The sequence below is a fragment of the Hyaloscypha bicolor genome, assembly GCF_002865645.1.
Source record: "Hyaloscypha bicolor E unplaced genomic scaffold K444scaffold_58, whole genome shotgun sequence".
Classification (NCBI taxonomy): Eukaryota; Fungi; Ascomycota; class Leotiomycetes; order Helotiales; family Hyaloscyphaceae; genus Hyaloscypha; species Hyaloscypha bicolor.
The window spans coordinates 95,534-114,395 of NW_020194560.1; the positions used below are offsets into that span (position 1 = coordinate 95,534).

Genomic DNA, 18,862 nt, shown 5'->3' on the forward strand with positions numbered 1-18,862 from the left:
ATTGGGGGGATGCGTGTGGAAATGCGGGCCACGTGAAAATGGGGTCTGGGGATTCGGATATCGAAAACTGACTCTTGGAAAGCGTGTCATGCATAAATAGTGGTTGTCTTGAAACCAGTAGAATTTGCCCCTGAACCGGCGAGGCGGGTCTGCATCTTTACAGTAAGTGCAGAGGCACATGCTATGCACCAGCCCTATGCAAGTTTAATGAGAACCTAATTGGAAATGAAAAGTATAGGTTTACCTTTATGATATAGGATGGCCACGTTGGACTTTGTATCAATGGACGATATTGCTATCGAGATCGCTCTATGTCTTTGAAAAGTGGGAAAAAAGTGGTATCCGCCATCGCCCATTAACGCCGAATGTCGAGAGAACTCTCTGTGTGTATCGTCCTATCCGTTTTACAGTGGCTCGGCCACACTTCACAATATTGTACCAACACTCAACACATTGAGTTGGTATGCTTACAGAGCAAGCATAAAGACTGCAACTCCAATCCACATAACATGTAGGCCTGCCCTCCAATCGAGCATACCAGCACCTCCCAAGCCATCCCCCGGATTCGCATCTGGTTTCGGTCCACCAAGCCCTGATCCGCTATCACCATTCCCTTGAATCGATGTCCCAGGTATCCTCGTGAAGTTATTTGCAGAAGCAACTAGCATCGATTCATTCAATAAAGTATTGTTCAACGAAGCGCATGACGGTCGGTTGTCTTGCGCAGGTATACTGTTCGTGACATGGATTGGGAGGTCGAAGATCGTATATTCGTCCGATCCGTTCAGACGGAAGTTCTGTCGGATGGAGATCTGCCATTATCAGCTTTCGTGACGTCAATAACCCAAACAGTCGGCACGTACATTGTAGAGCCCTCTTGCAGAATTGATATTCCCAGGCGGTCCCTTCCCAACGAGACAATCCGGCCACACCCAATTGACATGCTTCACCGTACTCCCATTCTCCTGTCCCATAATCTCATCCAGACTTCCATTCGACGCTGTGCCATTGGAGATGGTGAAGTTCCATCCCGTGATATAACTAGAGAGAAAGATCGTGATGTTGTAGATGGCGGAGACAGGGTTCGAGGGATATGGCGGTAACTGGAGTTGTCCATCGGAGCTCACGTCAATCGCGACTTGCAAATGATCTGCCCCTCATCAGTCCTCTGCAACGTCTGGAATAATTTCGAAGGAAGACTCACCACCACCCAACGGCGTATTCGGCTGTGGCGAGTCCACAATCGCGATCCCAGGAGTAAATATTTGCCCGTTGACAATCTGCTGCGCATTTAGGCATCTCGCCGACAGCGCAGCGGCAACAATGAATCGAAACAGCATCGCGTTTAGTTCATCTTATTGAATAGCTTCAACTCTCCAAGCTTCAAAGGGTTCAAGTAAATGAAGGGGAGAAACGGGCTGCGGACGTCATGTCGTGGGTAAAGTTGGAAAATCATGGCATGGCATGCCAGCAGGAGGTAATAACAGCATGATGTTAAGAAAGAGGGGATGTGATGTGACAAGGGAGATTGAACGGCCGTATTGGAAAGGCTGCAGACCTACTGATTGGGTTATGCATTCCGGAAATCACGCGGTATGGGGTACTTTGACGGCGAAGCACGGTTGCAGTGGTCCGAAACCATGGTGGGGAGAGCTGCATTGGAGCTGTTGAGACTGAGGTTGTATCAAATACATTAAGTGGCGTTGGAGATGTCATTTCGACAGGGGGAAGGGATGACTAAGGTAAGCTGCCGCGTCACGTGTCTCTACATCAAACCTTAAATTTGATATCAAGTTCTTCGAAACATTCAACCTCTGAACAATCATTCAGACATTGGGCCAGTATTTTCCAGCCACTTCCGCAACGAACGATGCTTCTATTGAGACGATGATCGGCCCTGCATCATGGCAGGCTCTATTTCGATTAGCTTCCCGTCGCAAGCCAGGACACATCCCGTTCTTCACTTCCTCAATATCTCGAGAGCGAAACGAGGCACGTCCAAAGGCCTGGAACCCACTCAAGCCATCCAATCAAAACCTCGTCTTCCAACTCTCCACCGAGGTATCTCGAGCAGTGCACAACAATCTCCCTGTCGTGGCCTTGGAAACCACAATTTATACTCATGGATTCCCGTATCCTGAGAATGTGGCGTTAGCACTGGACTTGGAGAAGATCGTTAGAGCTAATGGGGCGATTCCAGCGACGATTGGAGTCGTGGGGGGTGTGGCGAGGGTTGGGCTGACTAGTAAGGAGATCATGACCCTCGCTGCAGGTGCTGGGAAGCCAGAGACGATGAAGGTTTCCAGGAGGGATTTGCCTTATATTCTGGGCATGGTATGTACAATGATCTTCTGTTTTCAGAGGATGCTGCTTCATGGGGCATTCAGAATACGTGCTCAATTGAATCTTAGGGTGTGGCTGGAAAGAAGCTCAATGGCGGGACGACTGTGTCTGGAACTATGCTGCTCGCTGCCAAAGCCGGAATCAAAGTTTTCGGGACAGGCGGTCTCGGTGGCGTCCATCGTGGAGGTCAAGACACGATGGATATCTCCGCTGATCTCACCGAGCTTGGCCGGACTCACGTAGCCGTAATCAGCAGCGGCTGCAAGAGCTTCTTGGATATCCCTCGAACTCTCGAGTATCTAGAGACTCAGGGGGTGACCGTCTGTACGTTTGCAGACGGAAGGACTGGGGCTATTGATTTCCCCGCTTTTTATACGCGGGACAGTGGGAGTAAGAGTCCAATGGTTGTCCAAGATGCGAGGGAAGCGGCCGCAATCATCTGTAAGTGGCATCACCACAGCCTTAAACCGACCGCGCTCACCAATTTAGTTTCTCAGAGTATGTTTAGTGGATCGAAAAAGTCCGGCATGTTGTTTGCGAATCCTGTTCCTGAAGAGTTTGCCATGCAAAAAGCTGAGATCGATGCCGCCATTGACCAAGCAGTTCAAGAGGCTGCTGAACAAGGTTTCCATGGTCACGCTAATACGCCCTTCATCCTTTCTAGAATCAAGGACCTTACGCATGGTAACAGCCTTCCAGCCAACCGCGCCTTGATTGAGTCTAACGTAGCGATGGCGGCGAAGGTTGCTGTTGAACTCTCGAAGCTGAAAGATTCCACTAATCAAGACCCCGAGCCGAACAAGGAAATGGCGAAAAGGGCATCTATGGGCCAAGCGGATGTGAACCTGCGAAGACGAAAATGCGACTCCAACGATGAAACCTCGAATATTGAGGTAAATCTACGAGACAGATTGGCCCATTCAATCACTGGAAAAGCGGCTGTAAGTACTTCATTCCCTGTCAATCCCCGTCAAAGACGATCCAAACCCAAATCGAATTTTAATTGTGCTTCCAACCCTTGTACGGAGTATGTTCTCACAAAACCTGCAGTCGAAAACTCCAGACATTGTGGTCTACGGATCTGTTGCGATGGATCTCTCTTGCGATTATGCACCTCTAGGCGCAGATGCTCATTCCCCGCCGAGGGACTTGCCAATCTCGCCTCAAATGCACACATCAAACCTTGCCGCAATCAGCCCATCGATTGGCGGTGTTGGTTGTAATGTAGCCCTAGCAGCCCATCGTGCTGGAGGCACTACATCTGTGCTGCTTCGTAGCTTGGTTGCAAAAGATTTGTAAGTGATGAAGTGACAGTGCTTCTTCTCATGACTAACTGTATTCTAGAGCTGGACAGACTATTTTGGCCGCTCTAGAAACCGAGGGACTCTATGTTGGCGGTATTCGCAGTCTTCCTCTTCAGTCGATAAACCCCGATGTCAAGCAGCAGCACCGGACTGCACAGTATGTTGCGATCAACGATGCCAGGAAAGATCTTGTTCTTGCAATGGCAGACATGAGTATCTTCAGCACGCCAAACCCTATGGCTGTTCCATTCATGCGAGTAAGTCCGAAATGGGGCGTGGTCGATGCGAACTGGCATCCGCGGATGATTCGGAAGATATCTCGTCATCTCAAAGATTGGAAATCAAAGGTGGCATACGAGCCAGTCTCTGTCCCCAAATCAGGAGGCATCTTCCAGCCATCCGGACCCACTTCCGATCATCTCGGCCTCTTCCCAGCACATACAGTTGATCTCGCGACACCAAACCAGCACGAGCTAGCAGCAATGCATACTGCAGCAAAAAAATGGGGGTTCTTTGAATCGCAAAGGTGGTGGGAGGTCATAGACAGTCTAGGCATTCCCAGCTCCGGGCTTCGCGACCGTTTCGTCGCCACGACGAACCACAAGATGACAGATGAAGGCATTCCACTTCAAACAATTCAACTCCTCCCAATCATTCCTACGATCCTTACAAAACTTGGGGCTGATGGTGTCCTCTTGACAGAGATTCTCAAGCCTGAAGACCCGAGGCTTACAGATCCTGCTCATGCGCCATATATACTATCTCGCACTGTGAATGGGAGCATCGAGGTTGGAGGTCTATACATGCGTCTTTTCCCACCTGTGGAGGTTGTGGATGACGTTGTTAGTGTTAATGGCGTTGGCGACACTTTCCTCGGTGTCCTCGTCGCCGGGTTGGCAAAGGGCTTGGAACTAAACGGGGGATTGATCAATGTTGCTCAACGAGGGGCGGTGATGACGCTCCGGAGCAAAGAGTCAGTGAGCCCTCAATTGGGAGAGCTGACCCCGGAGTTCGATCGATTACAGCAGAATGCTATCACAGAAGCATTGGAAACAGCCAGGGATGGAGCATAATATACCTACTCTGAAGCACATTTTTCAAAGCAGAAACTCAGGCTACCCATCCTATTCACTGAGAACATTATTCGCCGAGAACACTATCCCAAAAGAATACTAACCGCTGAGGAAACCGTCCTCCTGAATTTGAGCTATCATGAACAGCCAGTTCCATTAAGCTTTTCGCTCGCTCGAGAGCTTCAATCCCTGGTCCTCCACTACTCGACAATAAGTGCCTTGGTACCCTTGGCGTGATATCTGCCAACAGTTCCGGGTGGCTAAGCTGAATACTGTTTGCTGTTAGAGGCATTCTCAACATCGCTAAGTCTCGAACGATTACACTACTTTAGGTCCCGGCTTGGCTGCGGAAGGGACGAGCCAGATGTGGGTTTGCCGCACGAATTACTCGATGGCTGCTTTCCTTTTCTACTCGATTCTTTCCCAATCGAGTTGGCAGGAGCCACGACAGTCGCGGAAATAACCACACCACCAACTTCCCCGAGCTGGACTCTCAAGTCAGCCAGGTCAACCCCATCTCCGCAGTCCAGATCACAATGGAAGATTTTTTTCGACAAATTCCACTGTCCCTGTGCCGTTCACGCTACGTTCGTGTCTTTTTTCTTCTTCAAATATAGAAGCTGGCTTGCCTCCTCTTCTTGCTCTTCCTTCCTCACACACGCATCTTCGACAACAATTTTCAGAGCCACTTCAACAATCAGCTTCAAACCACGTTTTACAATATCTTACGAGTGACGACAGTCAAGATTTACGCTATTCGTACTCCTTACAACAACACCAACACTTCGACGAAAAAACCATCGTTTGCACCCCAAAAATTGCGAACAACTCCACCTTCTCACAATCCAACTCAAGAGAATCTAGCAACTCAATCACTCATCACGAAGAAAGTTTGAGATTTGACAAACAACTTATCAACACCATCTTCAAGGAAACCTCACGCTCTCGATCACTTGGACCACGACTTTTGACAAATTGACGAGCTTTCAGTGCCGTTCTCTAAATATGGCGACGCGCTCTACCTTAGGTTCAACAGCATTCCCTGGTGACGCACTCGACAGAACTAGAACCATGGATTCCAAATTCGGCACACAAAAAGATCAACAACGGAAATCCCGCCTCGCTACCAGGATCTCTTCACCCCACACCAGGATTACTATCAGAAAATTACATATCGGCAACAGAAGAAAGACTCTCGCCAAGAGGAGACAACAAATAGAACATTGGATGTCCGTGCTTCAGTCCGCACAACAACATCGCTGCCTTGAACCAGCCATGCAAACGACGAATAACGACGACAGCAGTCTTTCAGACGTCGACATTGGCCTGGACGACCTCGGATCAATCCCAGCATCACCTGGCCGACCTCACTCGCCAGCACTAGAGGATCTATTCCAACCCATTACAGAAGAAGACTTCTTTACCAACTTGGACGTGAACCCCAGGCCTTGCAAACGAGTCAAACGAGCAACCAATAACGACAAGGACAGCCTGTCAGATGTTGACGTTGGCTTGGGAGATCTCGAATCAATCCCAGGATCATCAAATCAACCTCTTTCGCCGCAATCAGAAGAGGAAATCTTCCCAATAACAGAAGAAGACTTCTTCGCCAACTTCGATCCCGACTCCACAATTGGCGTATCCTTTACGACGCGCAACCTCGAAACACTACAACAACACCTTACACAGCCCCTAGAAGCTCGTGACGGACCAACAACAGAAGAAGACATCTTCGCCGCCTTTGACGCCCATCTCGGCATCGAACTCAATACCCCAAGCAACGCATCTACTCAAACTACCAGTGAAGAAGACAGCCTCTCAGACGTGGACGTCGACCTCGATGACTTGGAGTCAATTCCAGAAGGTTTCGTCATCCCAATGCTCAACGAAGACGGTACACCTATCTCCGACGACCCGGGATCCGACGCTGCATCCAACACTAGCGCCAACGGACCACACCAGCCAGCCACACCAACACCACAGGACGATATCCGCAATCTCATCATCGCTGTTCAAGGCGACGACACTGACTTACGAATGGAAGACACCTTCTTCCCTACAACATCGAATCGCCCAACACTCGCCAACATTACTGTGACTTCGCCGTATAGGAATGAGAATGGAGGGAGGGTCATAGGAGGAACGACAGCGCATCACCGGCGAAGCATAGCGACCATCAGGGCACAGATCGCTGAATTTCAAGAAAGAATGAGACAAGGGGATCACACCGCGAGGTTAAGGCCGAGAAGGCATGCGAATCAGGAGAATGCTCCACCGGCTGGGAGGGAAGAGGGGACGACCGAGGAACAGAGGAGAGAGAGGGCTTGGAGGGAGGAGAGAGATAGTATGATTTTTGGGTGGGATGATGGGCAGGAGGGGAGGATGCAGGATACGGAGAGGAGAGAGCACAGGCGCGTGCAGAGGAATATGAGGGTTGAGAGGGGGAATGCGTATCAGGAGAGTTGGACGAGGCATATGAGATGATGGGGATGAGAGGTTGGTTGTAAGAGAGATTGGATATGAGAGAATGACTTGGGAATAAGATACTGATTGAATGGGACTTCATTTCACCAAAAGATTTCGCCTGCAATACATGATGTGATAACAGTCAGAGCACCCCCTCAAAGCTTTGCGTATACCTATCTACATAAAAATATCCCACAAAGGTTCGTAAATTCCTAAACCTATAGCGCAAGAACATAATATTTCGAGGGATATTTGAATGGTAAGCCTTAATAAATGTACCAGAAGCTTTTCGACATTGACATTTCTGGACCTGCGTTGTACATAGAGATAATAGCAGCAGATTTACAAGCTTTGATTTATACCTACAAATGCTACTTAATTATCGTATCTCTTACGACTACCTCCCCAGGTTTGCCTCCAATTCTCGGTAGCTCACACCATACACGCAACGACCCCTTTTCCTCGCCAGGCTCCGCACGTAAATTCCTCGCTCTCGCCTCTTCAGGCACATAATTACCCACCATCCCTTCCTCCTCAACGCTAACAATCCAACTACACACCTTCGCCAGCACAAGACTATCCATAAAACCCTCCCTCCTCTTGACCCCATACATCAACCGTATCGCCTCCCTCCTGACCACCGGATCGCGACACTTCTTCCCCACGATCTCTAGCGGCAGTATAACCTGACTATCAAAAACGAAGAACGAATCATCCTGCTGATCCAGCAGAATCTTCGTCAGGGAGAGGATGGATGTGAACGTTGATTTCAGGGTGTCGAAGAACATTTCATTTTCCCGGAACACGCAATCCATGGCGACGCAGGTGCAGAGGTAGTGCACTTGCAGACAGATCGCGGAATACCGATCTTTTGTCTGACGTGAGGAAGTGGCACGATCGAGCAACGGCGTGAACGCCGCGTACCACCTTGCCATCTCCTTCCTATATCCATCTAACTCGGCAAGACTTTGCGGGCTCGCATTACACCTAATTTTATCCAGGACATACATATTGTTATCTGGTTGCTGTGCACCGCGGTCGTACGTCCACGCTACAACCAGGAAATGAATCGTCCGGCGCATCAAGATTTTCCCGAACACTTGCGCTTCGGAAATCCGCTCGAATTCCGAGGGCATCGTTTGGACGGCGGCTTCCCGGTCGTTCTTGCGAGTCAGGTGGCAGGAGACAGGTAGCTGGTCGATGTACACCATGCCTTCGATCTCGAGGCGGTAGAAGGCGTGCACGAGGTCATCTTCTACGGTATGTGGAGAAGGCGATATGCCCGCGCCCGCGCTGTCAAGAGAGCAGTGATGCGGTGCGGTCCAGTCTTCTAATAGTTGGACGCTGGATCGGATTTGATCGAGGGCCGACTCGTGATTGCCATGGTAGATCTCGAAGGCGATGATGAGGATTGAGGCGAGTAAAGTTGTCCGCAGGTCTTGTTTTTTTTGTACTGTTTGCCGCATTTGCTTGATTGCTTTGTTCATCTCTCGGAGAGAAAAGCGGTAATGTGCGATGGCCTCGTCTTGCTTTGATATAGAACCCAATGCCCGTGAGATGGAGGAGGAGCGACCTGTCTTGAATGAGAGATCGATAGCTCCGATTGCAATGGCTGCGTATAGGATTGAGCGTTCGCCTTCACAGGCTTGTAAGACTGATTGGTTCCAGAGAAGTGGGTTGTAGCAGCCTCCTATGTGAGCTACCGTTTTGTCGGTGAAGAACCGAAAGTACCGATGTTCATCTTCGTTGTCGAAGATTGAGGTGCTCGGGGGTCGACATAGTGTGATAGCACGACAGTCATGTGTATGACCAGGTTTACCAGGTTCTAGAGGCGGTGTCTGAAGTTGCAGTGGTCGTTGTGAGCTTGGTGAGGATTTAGAGACTGAGCTACGGTGAGAACCATGGCTCTGTGGATCATTCTCTTCTTGTTCCTGAGCTTTGCGGATACACTCGCACTCTTGCCCGAATGTTTTGGGATGAAGAAAGCCAAGTTGTGTTTTCTGAAGTTGGAGTCCGCTGCGAGGTGTCAGGCTAGTATCGAAAGTTCCAGGTAACCCGAAGGCTGTTGCTGTCTTAAACGTCTCAAGATCCTTTGGCTTGGCATCGTTCTGGAATGATGACGACTCGGGAGGAGTGGGATCAGACTGGTTAGGGGTTGACATGCGTGGGAGAAGAGGTTTCTGCGACGGCGGAAGCCTTTCCGCCTTCGATGCAGGTTTGTATCCCTTGCAGCTCACGCCAATAGCCAGGCAACGGCTGCATTCGGGTTTCCCTTCATCACACTTCACTTTCCTTCTTCTGCAATTTAAGAGGCTATGGTCAGCTTGCCTCGAAACCAATTTTAGTGGTAATAATCTCGTGACCTACTTGCACGTTAGGCAACCCGTTCTCGCTTTTGGTGCGGATCGCCTCGACTGTTTGAACTGGCTCTGGTTTTGCGTCTGGCTCCCCCCCGCGACACGCTCGGCCGGCATATTGTACGTCCGTCGCAACCAGGCGTCCGATCAGCGAGGTGGGGAGAAGGGGGATTTGAAAATAATGGTACCCTCGGGCTACTGACCCAGTCTCGGGTGGTAGGGTCGTGGAATTGTCAACGGAATAGATGAAACCGGGTCTAGCAAGAGACTGAGATCTTCCATTCGCGATGGCTGCACATCAGATGGCTGAGAAACGGTATGGGATGGAGGGGGAAGAGGACGTCAGATCTTAGTTTCGACACGTGCATTGGTTAGGTAAGATCTTACATGCCGCCACCCTACAAACCCCAGATCCTAGTTCCCTGAACGAAGGGGGAAAGTGGCTTACGGCCCCTGAACACGCTTCTGCACCTAGGTGGCGCAGCCCTTCCGTAGCGGAGGATCGGTTAGAGATCCGGAAAGAACGTGACCCGAGAATGCTATGAGTAAGGCTAAACCACCTTTAACATTCCCTACATATCCTAAAGTTAAGATATTTTGAATAAATAGATAACTCAGGGAATTCGAATCATAAAGTTGAGGCCATGAAGTCGAGAATGGCTCGTGGTGGACAAAAAAGGCCGCACTAAACTTTAATGTTCTCGGCTAATTTGGGCATTAAAAGGAGACGATGTCCAATGCTCTAGAACCTCATAGACAATCGGAGAGAGTAGATTTTGAATATACTATAAACCAAGGCAACTGTCTTGAGAAGGAGTGTCCGAAATAGCCCAAGTTAACCGGGGACATTCAAAATTCAGTGCGGCTTTTTTTGTCTACTGCGAGAATGGGTGCTAATATAAGGTGAGTTAAGGGCGCATGGACCCAAGAAGTCGCAATTTCGGTAGCGAATAATCGTGCGTCAGGACTTGCACTAAAGCCCCTGCGTCCCTGCGGGTTTAGTGCGTATCAGCAATACGGTCGAAAATCAGCAATATGGTCGCTTTTTTCTCCCATTTATCGATTTTAATTAATTAAATATCAACACCATGGCCAAATACAACCCAGAAGAAGGGTAAAGGATGGCCCAGGCCTCCGATCTCTATACCAGGAACCCACACGTCAAAACATCTGCGATTGCGCGTCAATTCAGGGTAAAATATCGACTCTGGAAGCGCGTTTGGCTGGACGAAAACCACAAAACACCAAAGGGAGCTACAACAAAACCCTTAATCCTGACCAGGAGGAGGGCCTCAAGTAATTTATCGATTTCCTGATCTATTTAGGCTATAAAGCTAATCTCAAGACGGTTCGGGCGGCGGCAAACAAGATTCTGGCGGAGAGCGCGTCCACCCACCAGGCGACGCATATTTGCGCATAATAATAAATACTAGCTAGAGAGCTTGGTTTTGTCAAGCTACCCCCCCTTCCACCTTCATTTTATAATAATGGCTTTGGTAATATAGTTAGATCAGATACTAATGGGGAGGAGATAATTATTGGATACACGAATTAGGAGATGGTGGTTATGTAATTAATTGATTTCTTAAAATCGTAGCATTTTGGGGGGGTCGCCAATAAGGTAAAATATGTAATATTTCCACCATTTTTTACTGTACGCATATGCAATGTAAAAGTAAGAGAATTTTATTTATTAATTATAGTATAAACTCTATATAAACTATAAAATATTTTTCTGCGATTTGTACTAAAATTCTAAAAATTAGTGTTCCAAAAAAACGACCATATTGCTGATTTTCGACCGTATTGCTGATACGCACTAAACCCGCAGGGACGCAGGGGCTTTAGTGCAAGTCCTGACGCACGATTAATGCAGACTGCAGGCTGAAACCCTGGTTCGGATCCCAATTCTCACACGACAGTTTAATTTTGCTAGACTAGATTGATCTCAGTCTCAGTTCCTTCCATTAAGCTGGGGTAAACTGTAGTCTCACTGCCAAACATAGATTAAGCTATAGCCTACGCGGTATTTGAGACCTTGGTTTAAAGATCTAACATCAAACTGCGCCGAGGGCTCTCCAGAAGTCTGACTGGACAGAGGTCATAGTATTCGCTTTGCAACTTGGAAAGCGGCTTGGGCAGAGAGACTCAAAGAGTTAAACAGCCATGGAAATGTTGTCTTGATTACCTTCAAGAGATGGCCATTTCCAGGCGTCAAGCCTTAGCAAGATCTAGGCTCAGGCAATAAGTAGACTACAATAACGGAATAACCGACCCTCGGTGACAAGACATTAGTGGAAAGACTGCCAGTTTTCTGCTCATAGGTCAAGATTTACTTCGTTTCATTCGCATTACCTCAAAGCGTTATTACCCGCACGCTGTCTATTTTCACGTTCACCTCCTTTCAAGCTCAATTCCATTTCAAGTTCTTCTAAGTCATGGGGGGGGGATCTAGTGTGACTCTCCGCTTGGGCTGGGAAAAGCTACTTACTCGTTAGGGAATTCTAGTGAGACAGGCCTTGCCGCACGGGGTTGCTTTAATAGGGTGAGCAGACCTGAGTCGAGCCTGAGAAAAACCCGGCACTGATTACATGAGGCAAAGAGTTGAGAAGCGCCAACACTCCGGTAAAATAACAATTATTATTTGCTCGTCTTCAATTTTCAATCAGAGAGCGGATGTCTCTCTAGACTCGAATTCATCCTCCCTTTCCTCGTCAACCCTAATATCGGATAGACTGATAGAATCGGAAAAGACATCCTGGATGCACTTAATCTCAGACTTCTCAAACTACTCTCGATGCTCTTTAAAGACAACGGTGCAACCCCAGAACTTCCTCCACGCACTCCATCTCCACCAATGGTACCTAATTCTCTTTCAATTATCTCAATGGATCTTGGATACCACTCTTGTCCCAGGTTGAATGTGTGTGAAGTCGTCTTTCGTGGCAACATCTTGTTTACATACTTGCTAAATGGGAAATCGCGTTCTCCGCAGTATTCGATACGTTCATAGTAGCGGCACCAAGTTAGTTCTGCTTGAAGACAGTCGTAATATTTGAGCATCAGGGGAAATTCACTCCTGTTTCCCTTGTTTCCATATACCTCGACGTTCAGGTAATGCACGTGTTTACTTGCTCTTCCGAGAACTCGCAGCTCGTGGCCAGATTCTTGAGCCAAATCCGATCCATAACTCTTTTAAAACTCCAGAGTCGGTACTGTGCAGAGCTTGTAAACCAGAACCAAGAAAAGAGAACCTTCCCGAGTTTGGGGCAATATGGGTTCTGCTATCTCCAAGTCGAAGTCCACAGCCAATCCTCCCCAGGCTTCATTGCCAGATACTCGCCATATTCCTCTGGATGGATTTCCGTGTCTAAGGACACACTGCCTTTTTATAGTTCTCGCATGATGTTTTGAAAGTAAGACCAAGACATGTGGCAGTGGCCACGTCAAGATGGCTGAATATAATGGCAAAAGCTCAGCTGGGCGCTGCGCGATGTGAGAATCGGGAGTTCTAAGGCCTTCTGACAATAAGAGCTAGCCTTCTCTTGATTTATAAATAAACTGTACAACTTATGATTGCGAGGGAATACCATTTCGTTTCCCTTATTCTCGCACATGTTGTGAATGAAAGCAAGAGCTTCTGTCTTTGATACGCAGAAAATTGACAAGCATTTGGAAAGCTTTAAAGACGATGAAAACGAAGAGACGCGTAAATCGTATGTGTAAATGACATCGGAGTGCGGACGGAAACGGCAGCTGTTCCAAAGGAAGTGTAGAGGAACTAAACCCAAAGAGTGTATTTGAGGAATCATAAACATCTAATAAAGGGCATTTTCAGCCTTCCTCTTCCTCTCGCTATGGAATCCCAAATAAGTTATTTATGTATTCAGAATAATGCCGATACATATGTAGATACTAAGCTAATATGTTATTTCGATTCCCTGGACGTACATTTTACCCAGAGCCAAGGTGCTTATTCGCCGTCGTAGTCCGACTAGATCGGATTTTCACCTCATGGAAATTCCTAGGAGTTTACATATATTTTAACGGGGTCTCGAATAAAATAAAATAAAATAAAATAAAATAGAGAGCTCATAGCTAATGACTAATTATGAATGTGACTGAACTCTGTGGAGCTTTCATAAATGGCTATTAGGAGGGTTTCGCCGCTCTCTAAGCTGCCCCTGGTGTTCTCTATCATTATCACCAACATTAATAGTAGAGCTTCTATCAAGTTTCATGTCTTCTGCAACACGGTGTTTAACTTCAGTAGCTCGACCTCTATGGTGAAATCTGAGACTATTCCACAATTCTTCGTCCTCCAGCAGGCTTTTCAACCTTTCTGGATCTTCGAGCTCCGGAAAGTGGCCGGCTTGGGGGAAGACCAATATCTTTCCACTCTGCAGGTATTCCAAGACCGAGTTTGGGTTGCTCCTTCGATGGGTCCGATCTGATCCGCCCCACATCACCACCGCCGGCTGAGTGACTTGAAAAGAAAGATTCTTGGCCTGGGCCCACGTTTGGGCTAAAGACGCAAGGTAAAAGATACCTCCACTTGATAACACCTTTCGAGCTGGGTTAGCGAAGCCGTTAGTAGGTTTTCCTGGGGGTAAAGCGTTGTTGTACCACATGTCGGATACTCTCTGCGAGGCTACGGCAAGGAATAGTTGCCCTATGATAGGAGTTCCTATCAAGCCACTGTTCATACCCATGCGAGTTGACCAAGCCTGTTCCCCATCCCAATGCGGGCACTGCGATACAACGAGACGGTCCACCAGCGACGGCTGGTCAGTGGCCAGCAGGAACGCGACGTAGCTCCAAGCACAAGGAAACATCAGCGTGACTGGCCCTGCACGTAGCGTGACTATGGCGTGTGCAACAATTGCAGCGTACTGCTGCAGAGAAAAGTCGAAACTAGAACTTGGCCATGAGAATCCAAACCCGGGCATTTCGAGGCAGATCAGACGGTGTGATGGCGACAGTAACTCAAAGACGGCATCGTAATTCTCAAGAACATTTGGGCCATCGCAGGCAAATATGACACTCGAGGCTTGACCTCCGCTATCCCGTATGCGAATTGGACCAGCTGGGGTTTGGAGAAAGCTGATGTTGGGACGTGTGATGGCTTGTTCGACCGATGGAGATCCACCAACGCGCATTCGGAGGAGATCAACCCACTTAGCCGCCATGGTGATGAAAGAGATAACACGACTGGTTTGAAAGAAATTGTTATCAGTTATTCTGGCAGTAATAAGCTCTGATACTCCTTTCACTGTATTGCATCGACGATGATCTATTATTGCTACTTGGAAGGCACGTGAATGCGGGGTTCCCTTTCATAATTTACCTCGGTCTGGGATTTGTTTCCTTGGTGTAAATGTAGGCGTCTTTGCATTGGTTCAGCTATTTGGTTTGGATCGGGCTTGCTTACCCGAGCTCATGCCCAATGCCTGGAAATGGGAAAATGCATGACAAACATTCCAGTGATGCGAGAATTGCTGCCATCTCTACAATTATATTAGCATTTTGTTGGCACTGAGATCTAATTTTGAACAAGGCAACTTGCAAATTTAACAAGCTTCTCCAATTTGAAGAAGACTAGCCCACTGTTTGCAGACTACCGTGGCAGACTGGAGTGGAGTGCTAGGGCTTCGACGAAACTCCCGAACATCCTCGAACCTCTGTCCTAGATTGGTACGAGGCACCGAATTGGCAGTAACTTCAATAACCAGAAAATTAAAAGCCCCCCGAAACAAAGAAAAGCACTGGCTAAATTTGCTAGCTTGGTTTTCGTTGGGTATGAGAACCCCAAAATAGGGTTTGGAACAACCAACCATGAGCTAGTCTATTCTGAAATGAACCAGAAAATGACAACACTTAAGCCTCCCGCTAAAGCACTTAGTAAGTTGACGAAAGAAACTGGGGACAATACTTAAATTGAGCCTTGATTCCTTGAAATCGCATTTCTTCGCTTTCAAAACTTAACAAAAAGCAATTTAACACCTCAACTTCTCGCCTTACAAACATCAAACATGTATTCCCGTAAGATCCGAAAGCCTTCAAACTTTGATACTGAGACTAAATAGAAGCCAGATCACAATCGTCGACGCTGTAAAGCAACAGACAAGAAATGCGTTGCCGCAGACCTTGCTGAGAATTACCGGAAGCAACAACGAGCCAGAAAAATCTTCGAAGAATTACCACAACATACTACGGAACTCGAGATGCAGGACAATCAAAAGGAGTCTACGTCACCAAGCCTCCTCCTAAATAAAATGCCAAGCGAAATTCTCATTCTGATCTTTGAGAAGCTCTCAGTTTGTAGCGCGACATGTTTCGGCCTTACTTGCCATTCGGTGCACGATATCTGGATGAAGCACATATACCGGGGTCCCGTATCCTTAGATGAGCTAGAGGAGAGTACCGTCGAGTGGACGATTATGTCCACGAAGCACGTAAACCAGGGTCCCGTATTTCTACACAATACCTATCTGAAAACCGTTCAGAAGAAGAACGACATCTCGACAAATCCGTACGCGGCACTCGATACCGAGGCTGCTGGGCACTTCACCGCTCTAGGAATGAAGCATGACCTCGACCCCGAAGTCGGTCAAAAGGGCTTCCATGAATTGGAAGATATTAGCGATGAGCTGTCGGTCGTGGCCACGAAGCACACATGTTTGGGATATTTGCTTTCTGACTGGAGGGGAATCGGACCACGCTTTCGCCTATGGCGACCCGATATTATGTTCTTTGAATTGCGTTCAGAGGTGTCTCTTCCAGCGTGGCATTTCGTTCCCAGGGGAACCTACGGAGAGCAACCCGTGCAAAAGAGAGCAGCTGGGCTGTGCTGGAGGGACTTCTCACTAGATTCCAGGCTATTTCTCCGGTATCAAGATTATCATCTCATGCATATCGAAGACACTTTTCACCTGCCGAACCCAAGAAATATGAGCGGAGAAGAATGGGAGCTGAAGGCGATTGATGCCATTGACCAGGACCGCGAGCAACATGATAATCAATCTGAATGGATAAAATTTTGGGAGAAAACTTGCTTTTGGAGGTGGGAATCGACAAAGATAATGCATAAGGAGATGGAGCGCCGCGCAGCTTCTGTGGCCGAACTTGTGGACCAGGAAAAGCGGAAAGGCCGTGGCTGGCTGAGAAGAGTAGAAGCAAGGAGAAGACAGTAGAGTTTAACGAAGTTACCCATAAAATCTCGGACGACAAACGACCTCACCAAAGTCCACTTCCGTCTTTGTACCTGAGCAGCCGTTGCTCTAACCTGAGCTGAGTCGTGAGCCCTCAGTCCTAAGCACGTTAATGAGTCAGCTGGGTTATGCTTAGGGGGATCTTCTTCTGGCCCCCTCGCGAATGGGTTACTGTTTCTATATTATTTATAAATAGAATTCTACAAATCTTGCTGCCTACAATACAGCCACCTCTCTGAGTCTATCAAGATATCGTGACGGTATCTGTTCGAAGTGGTTTGAGCGATACCAGCCCTGACCTTAGAGCGACAATGACGTTGACTTCGAGAGATGTTGGAAATACGTTAGAGAGGAACTTACCTGTGAAGTTATTTCTCAGTTGTCAGTGTACCTGTGAACAAAGCGGGTAGTAGTGATGTAAAGGGATTGCTACAGGCTTGGAAGAAGGACACGAAGAGGTTTGGGAAAGGACCAGTATCTACTCCATAGGTCTGGCCCCCACCCCTGTCTCATTCATCTTATTATGTGGCCGCTTTTGAGCATATCAAATGACAATATATACTGACTCAGCGTCGTAGATGAATTACATAGACCACGGGAAGAATTTGTTCAGACCTTTACGGTCGTTTAGTTACAAGTATTAAAAGGAGTCCAATTTAAAGCCTGTAAGTGGGGAGAACACCCCTTGGAAAGTCTTGTGACTCAAAGACTTTGTAGTAGTGCTGTATGCTGGTGAGAATAATTGGGTACGGAAGTGTTGTGAGGACAACCGTAAAAGGTTGTCTCCTATAATTAATATTATATTCCATCCTGTGTATAGAGTGACCAAGCTGCCAATATGTAGGCCTTCCGAACCCTGTTTAAATGAAAATGTAGCGTGTATTTTCTTCCTGTGGCTTCTTCCAATCCTTTTGGTCGCCTTGGATCAGCAATAGCGGAACGATAATTATCGAGGTAAAAGGGGGTCTGATCATAGCCTACAAATCTAGCGAGTAAAAGTTTTATTCGCTAAATTTCAGGCTTTACTCACCATTTCCAGGCTGTAGTTGCTAAAAGCCAAAACCATCTTTTATCGCGATAATTAACGGCTATCAATCTTACCGGAGCCCATCCGGAGGTCCCTCAACTTAACAAACTACAAAACAATAATCAAACCAATCAAACAGGCAAGAACCCCAAGCCAAGTGCGCAGAACAAATCCCAGTCCCCCACCTGACAGGACAATAACACCTCCACCTCCACCCGCCGAACCTTGCGACGTAGTCTGAGCGCTACCTACCTCAGCCGTAGCCTGCGCCGCAACCAAACTTGTCGTCGCTGCAGGCTCGACTTCCTGTGTATATGTGTATCTAGTGCTCTGCGCAGCCTGCTCCGTCGTACTCATCTGCACCGCCATAGAACTCGATGCCGCAGCTGTAGGCTGAGCAGGAGTGTACGTACTGCTACTCGCAGCCGGACTCCACGTCGTCGTCGCCGCCGCCATAATCACACCACACGAGTTAGAAAGCGTAGCAGCAGAATCGGCTGCACTGGTGCTGCAATCCTTCTTCGGTTTAAAAAGACAGGTAAATCCATGCCAGAGACTGGTAGCTACCGACTCGATGTCGGAGATAACGGTTTTGCCGCCGTTTTCGATGAGCGTTATTACGCCTTCAGGATCGATAAATAGTTCCTCGACGACGGAGACGACGTCTTTGCCGTCGGAGATTATGTAGTCAAGTATTTCGGGGGCTAGTGTGGGGAGCGCTTTGACGAAGGAGGTGATGTCGTCGACACCTTCTTGAATATCATCCACCACGTCGGAGGTGAGGTCCGCGACGAGGTTTTCGAAAGCGCCAGGGATGTTGCCGGCTAGGATCTCGCAGATGAATTGGCCGGCTTGTTGTTTATCGTTTTCGAGTTCGTGGAGGAGGGCTCTGGGAAGGGCGTTGACGAGTCTTTTGACCGTTGGTTTGTCGGAATTAAAGAGGCCTTTGAAAATATCACTATTCTGAGGTTTAGTGGGGTGTTTGTGATGAAATGGGGTTCGGGAGAGGAAGGATATACTTGAACCAGCCGGATGAGGCTGCGCTGATAAGCAAGGGGATAAAGAGCAGAGCCTTGCGCAT

The 18,862-nt window shown here is 48.0% G+C and overlaps 6 protein-coding genes across 6 annotated transcripts; 2 read left to right on the forward strand and 4 right to left on the reverse strand.

Annotated features, from left to right (window-relative positions):
• Nucleotides 1-349: 349 nt before the first annotated feature.
• K444DRAFT_588613 (uncharacterized protein) lies at nt 350-1,664 on the reverse strand. Its single transcript, XM_024878065.1, has 3 exons — nt 1,205-1,664; nt 864-1,150; nt 350-812 (listed from the first exon to the last, which is right to left on the reverse strand). The coding sequence occupies exons 1-3, from the start codon at nt 1,338-1,340 to the stop codon at nt 468-470; spliced, it is 768 nt and encodes a 255-aa protein (XP_024737501.1). The 5' UTR covers nt 1,341-1,664; the 3' UTR covers nt 350-467.
• A 69-nt stretch (nt 1,665-1,733) lies between these two features.
• K444DRAFT_629098 (uncharacterized protein) lies at nt 1,734-4,720 on the forward strand (the record flags this gene model as incomplete). Its single annotated transcript, XM_024883004.1, has 6 exons — nt 1,734-1,742; nt 1,831-2,334; nt 2,412-2,784; nt 2,833-3,284; nt 3,394-3,638; nt 3,688-4,720. 6 exons carry the CDS (start codon nt 1,734-1,736, stop codon nt 4,718-4,720), a joined length of 2,616 nt encoding a protein of 871 aa, XP_024737502.1.
• Nucleotides 4,721-5,373: 653 nt separating this feature from the next.
• Nucleotides 5,374-7,296, forward strand: K444DRAFT_386551 (uncharacterized protein). Its single transcript, XM_024872395.1, has one exon. The coding sequence runs from the start codon at nt 5,726-5,728 to the stop codon at nt 7,202-7,204; it is 1,479 nt and encodes a 492-aa protein (XP_024737503.1). The 5' UTR covers nt 5,374-5,725; the 3' UTR covers nt 7,205-7,296.
• Nucleotides 7,297-7,469: 173 nt separating this feature from the next.
• On the reverse strand, nt 7,470-9,850 carry K444DRAFT_663011 (uncharacterized protein). The gene is made up of 2 exons (XM_024886769.1): nt 9,554-9,850; nt 7,470-9,484 (listed from the first exon to the last, which is right to left on the reverse strand). The coding sequence occupies exons 1-2, from the start codon at nt 9,658-9,660 to the stop codon at nt 7,558-7,560; spliced, it is 2,034 nt and encodes a 677-aa protein (XP_024737504.1). The 5' UTR covers nt 9,661-9,850; the 3' UTR covers nt 7,470-7,557.
• A 3,784-nt stretch (nt 9,851-13,634) lies between these two features.
• On the reverse strand, nt 13,635-14,771 carry K444DRAFT_612352 (alpha/beta-hydrolase). Its single transcript, XM_024880114.1, has one exon. The coding sequence runs from the start codon at nt 14,730-14,732 to the stop codon at nt 13,683-13,685; it is 1,050 nt and encodes a 349-aa protein (XP_024737505.1). The 5' UTR covers nt 14,733-14,771; the 3' UTR covers nt 13,635-13,682.
• Nucleotides 14,772-17,835: 3,064 nt separating this feature from the next.
• Nucleotides 17,836-18,862, reverse strand: K444DRAFT_629103 (uncharacterized protein; the record flags this gene model as incomplete). Its single annotated transcript, XM_024883005.1, has 3 exons — nt 17,836-17,889; nt 18,034-18,739; nt 18,801-18,862. The coding sequence occupies 3 exons, from the start codon at nt 18,860-18,862 to the stop codon at nt 17,836-17,838; spliced, it is 822 nt and encodes a 273-aa protein (XP_024737506.1).

Excerpts from the sequence above, each read along its gene's own strand:
- K444DRAFT_588613 (XM_024878065.1), bottom strand. The coding sequence starts at position 1,340 with ATGCTGTTTCGATTCATTGTTGCCGCTGCGCTGTCGGCGAGATGCCTA. Across the intron at positions 1,151-1,204 it reads GAATACGCCGTTGGGTGGTG|ATCATTTGCAAGTCGCGATT; the intron begins GTGAGTCTTCCT and ends GATGAGGGGCAG. Across the intron at positions 813-863 it reads CTGCAAGAGGGCTCTACAAT|ATCTCCATCCGACAGAACTT; the intron begins GTACGTGCCGAC and ends TGATAATGGCAG.
- K444DRAFT_612352 (XM_024880114.1), bottom strand. The coding sequence starts at position 14,732 with ATGGCGGCTAAGTGGGTTGATCTCCTCCGAATGCGCGTTGGTGGATCT.
- K444DRAFT_386551 (XM_024872395.1), top strand. The coding sequence starts at position 5,726 with ATGGCGACGCGCTCTACCTTAGGTTCAACAGCATTCCCTGGTGACGCA.
- K444DRAFT_663011 (XM_024886769.1), bottom strand. The coding sequence starts at position 9,660 with ATGCCGGCCGAGCGTGTCGCGGGGGGGAGCCAGACGCAAAACCAGAGC. Across the intron at positions 9,485-9,553 it reads ACGGGTTGCCTAACGTGCAA|AAGAAGGAAAGTGAAGTGTG; the intron begins GTAGGTCACGAG and ends CTTAAATTGCAG.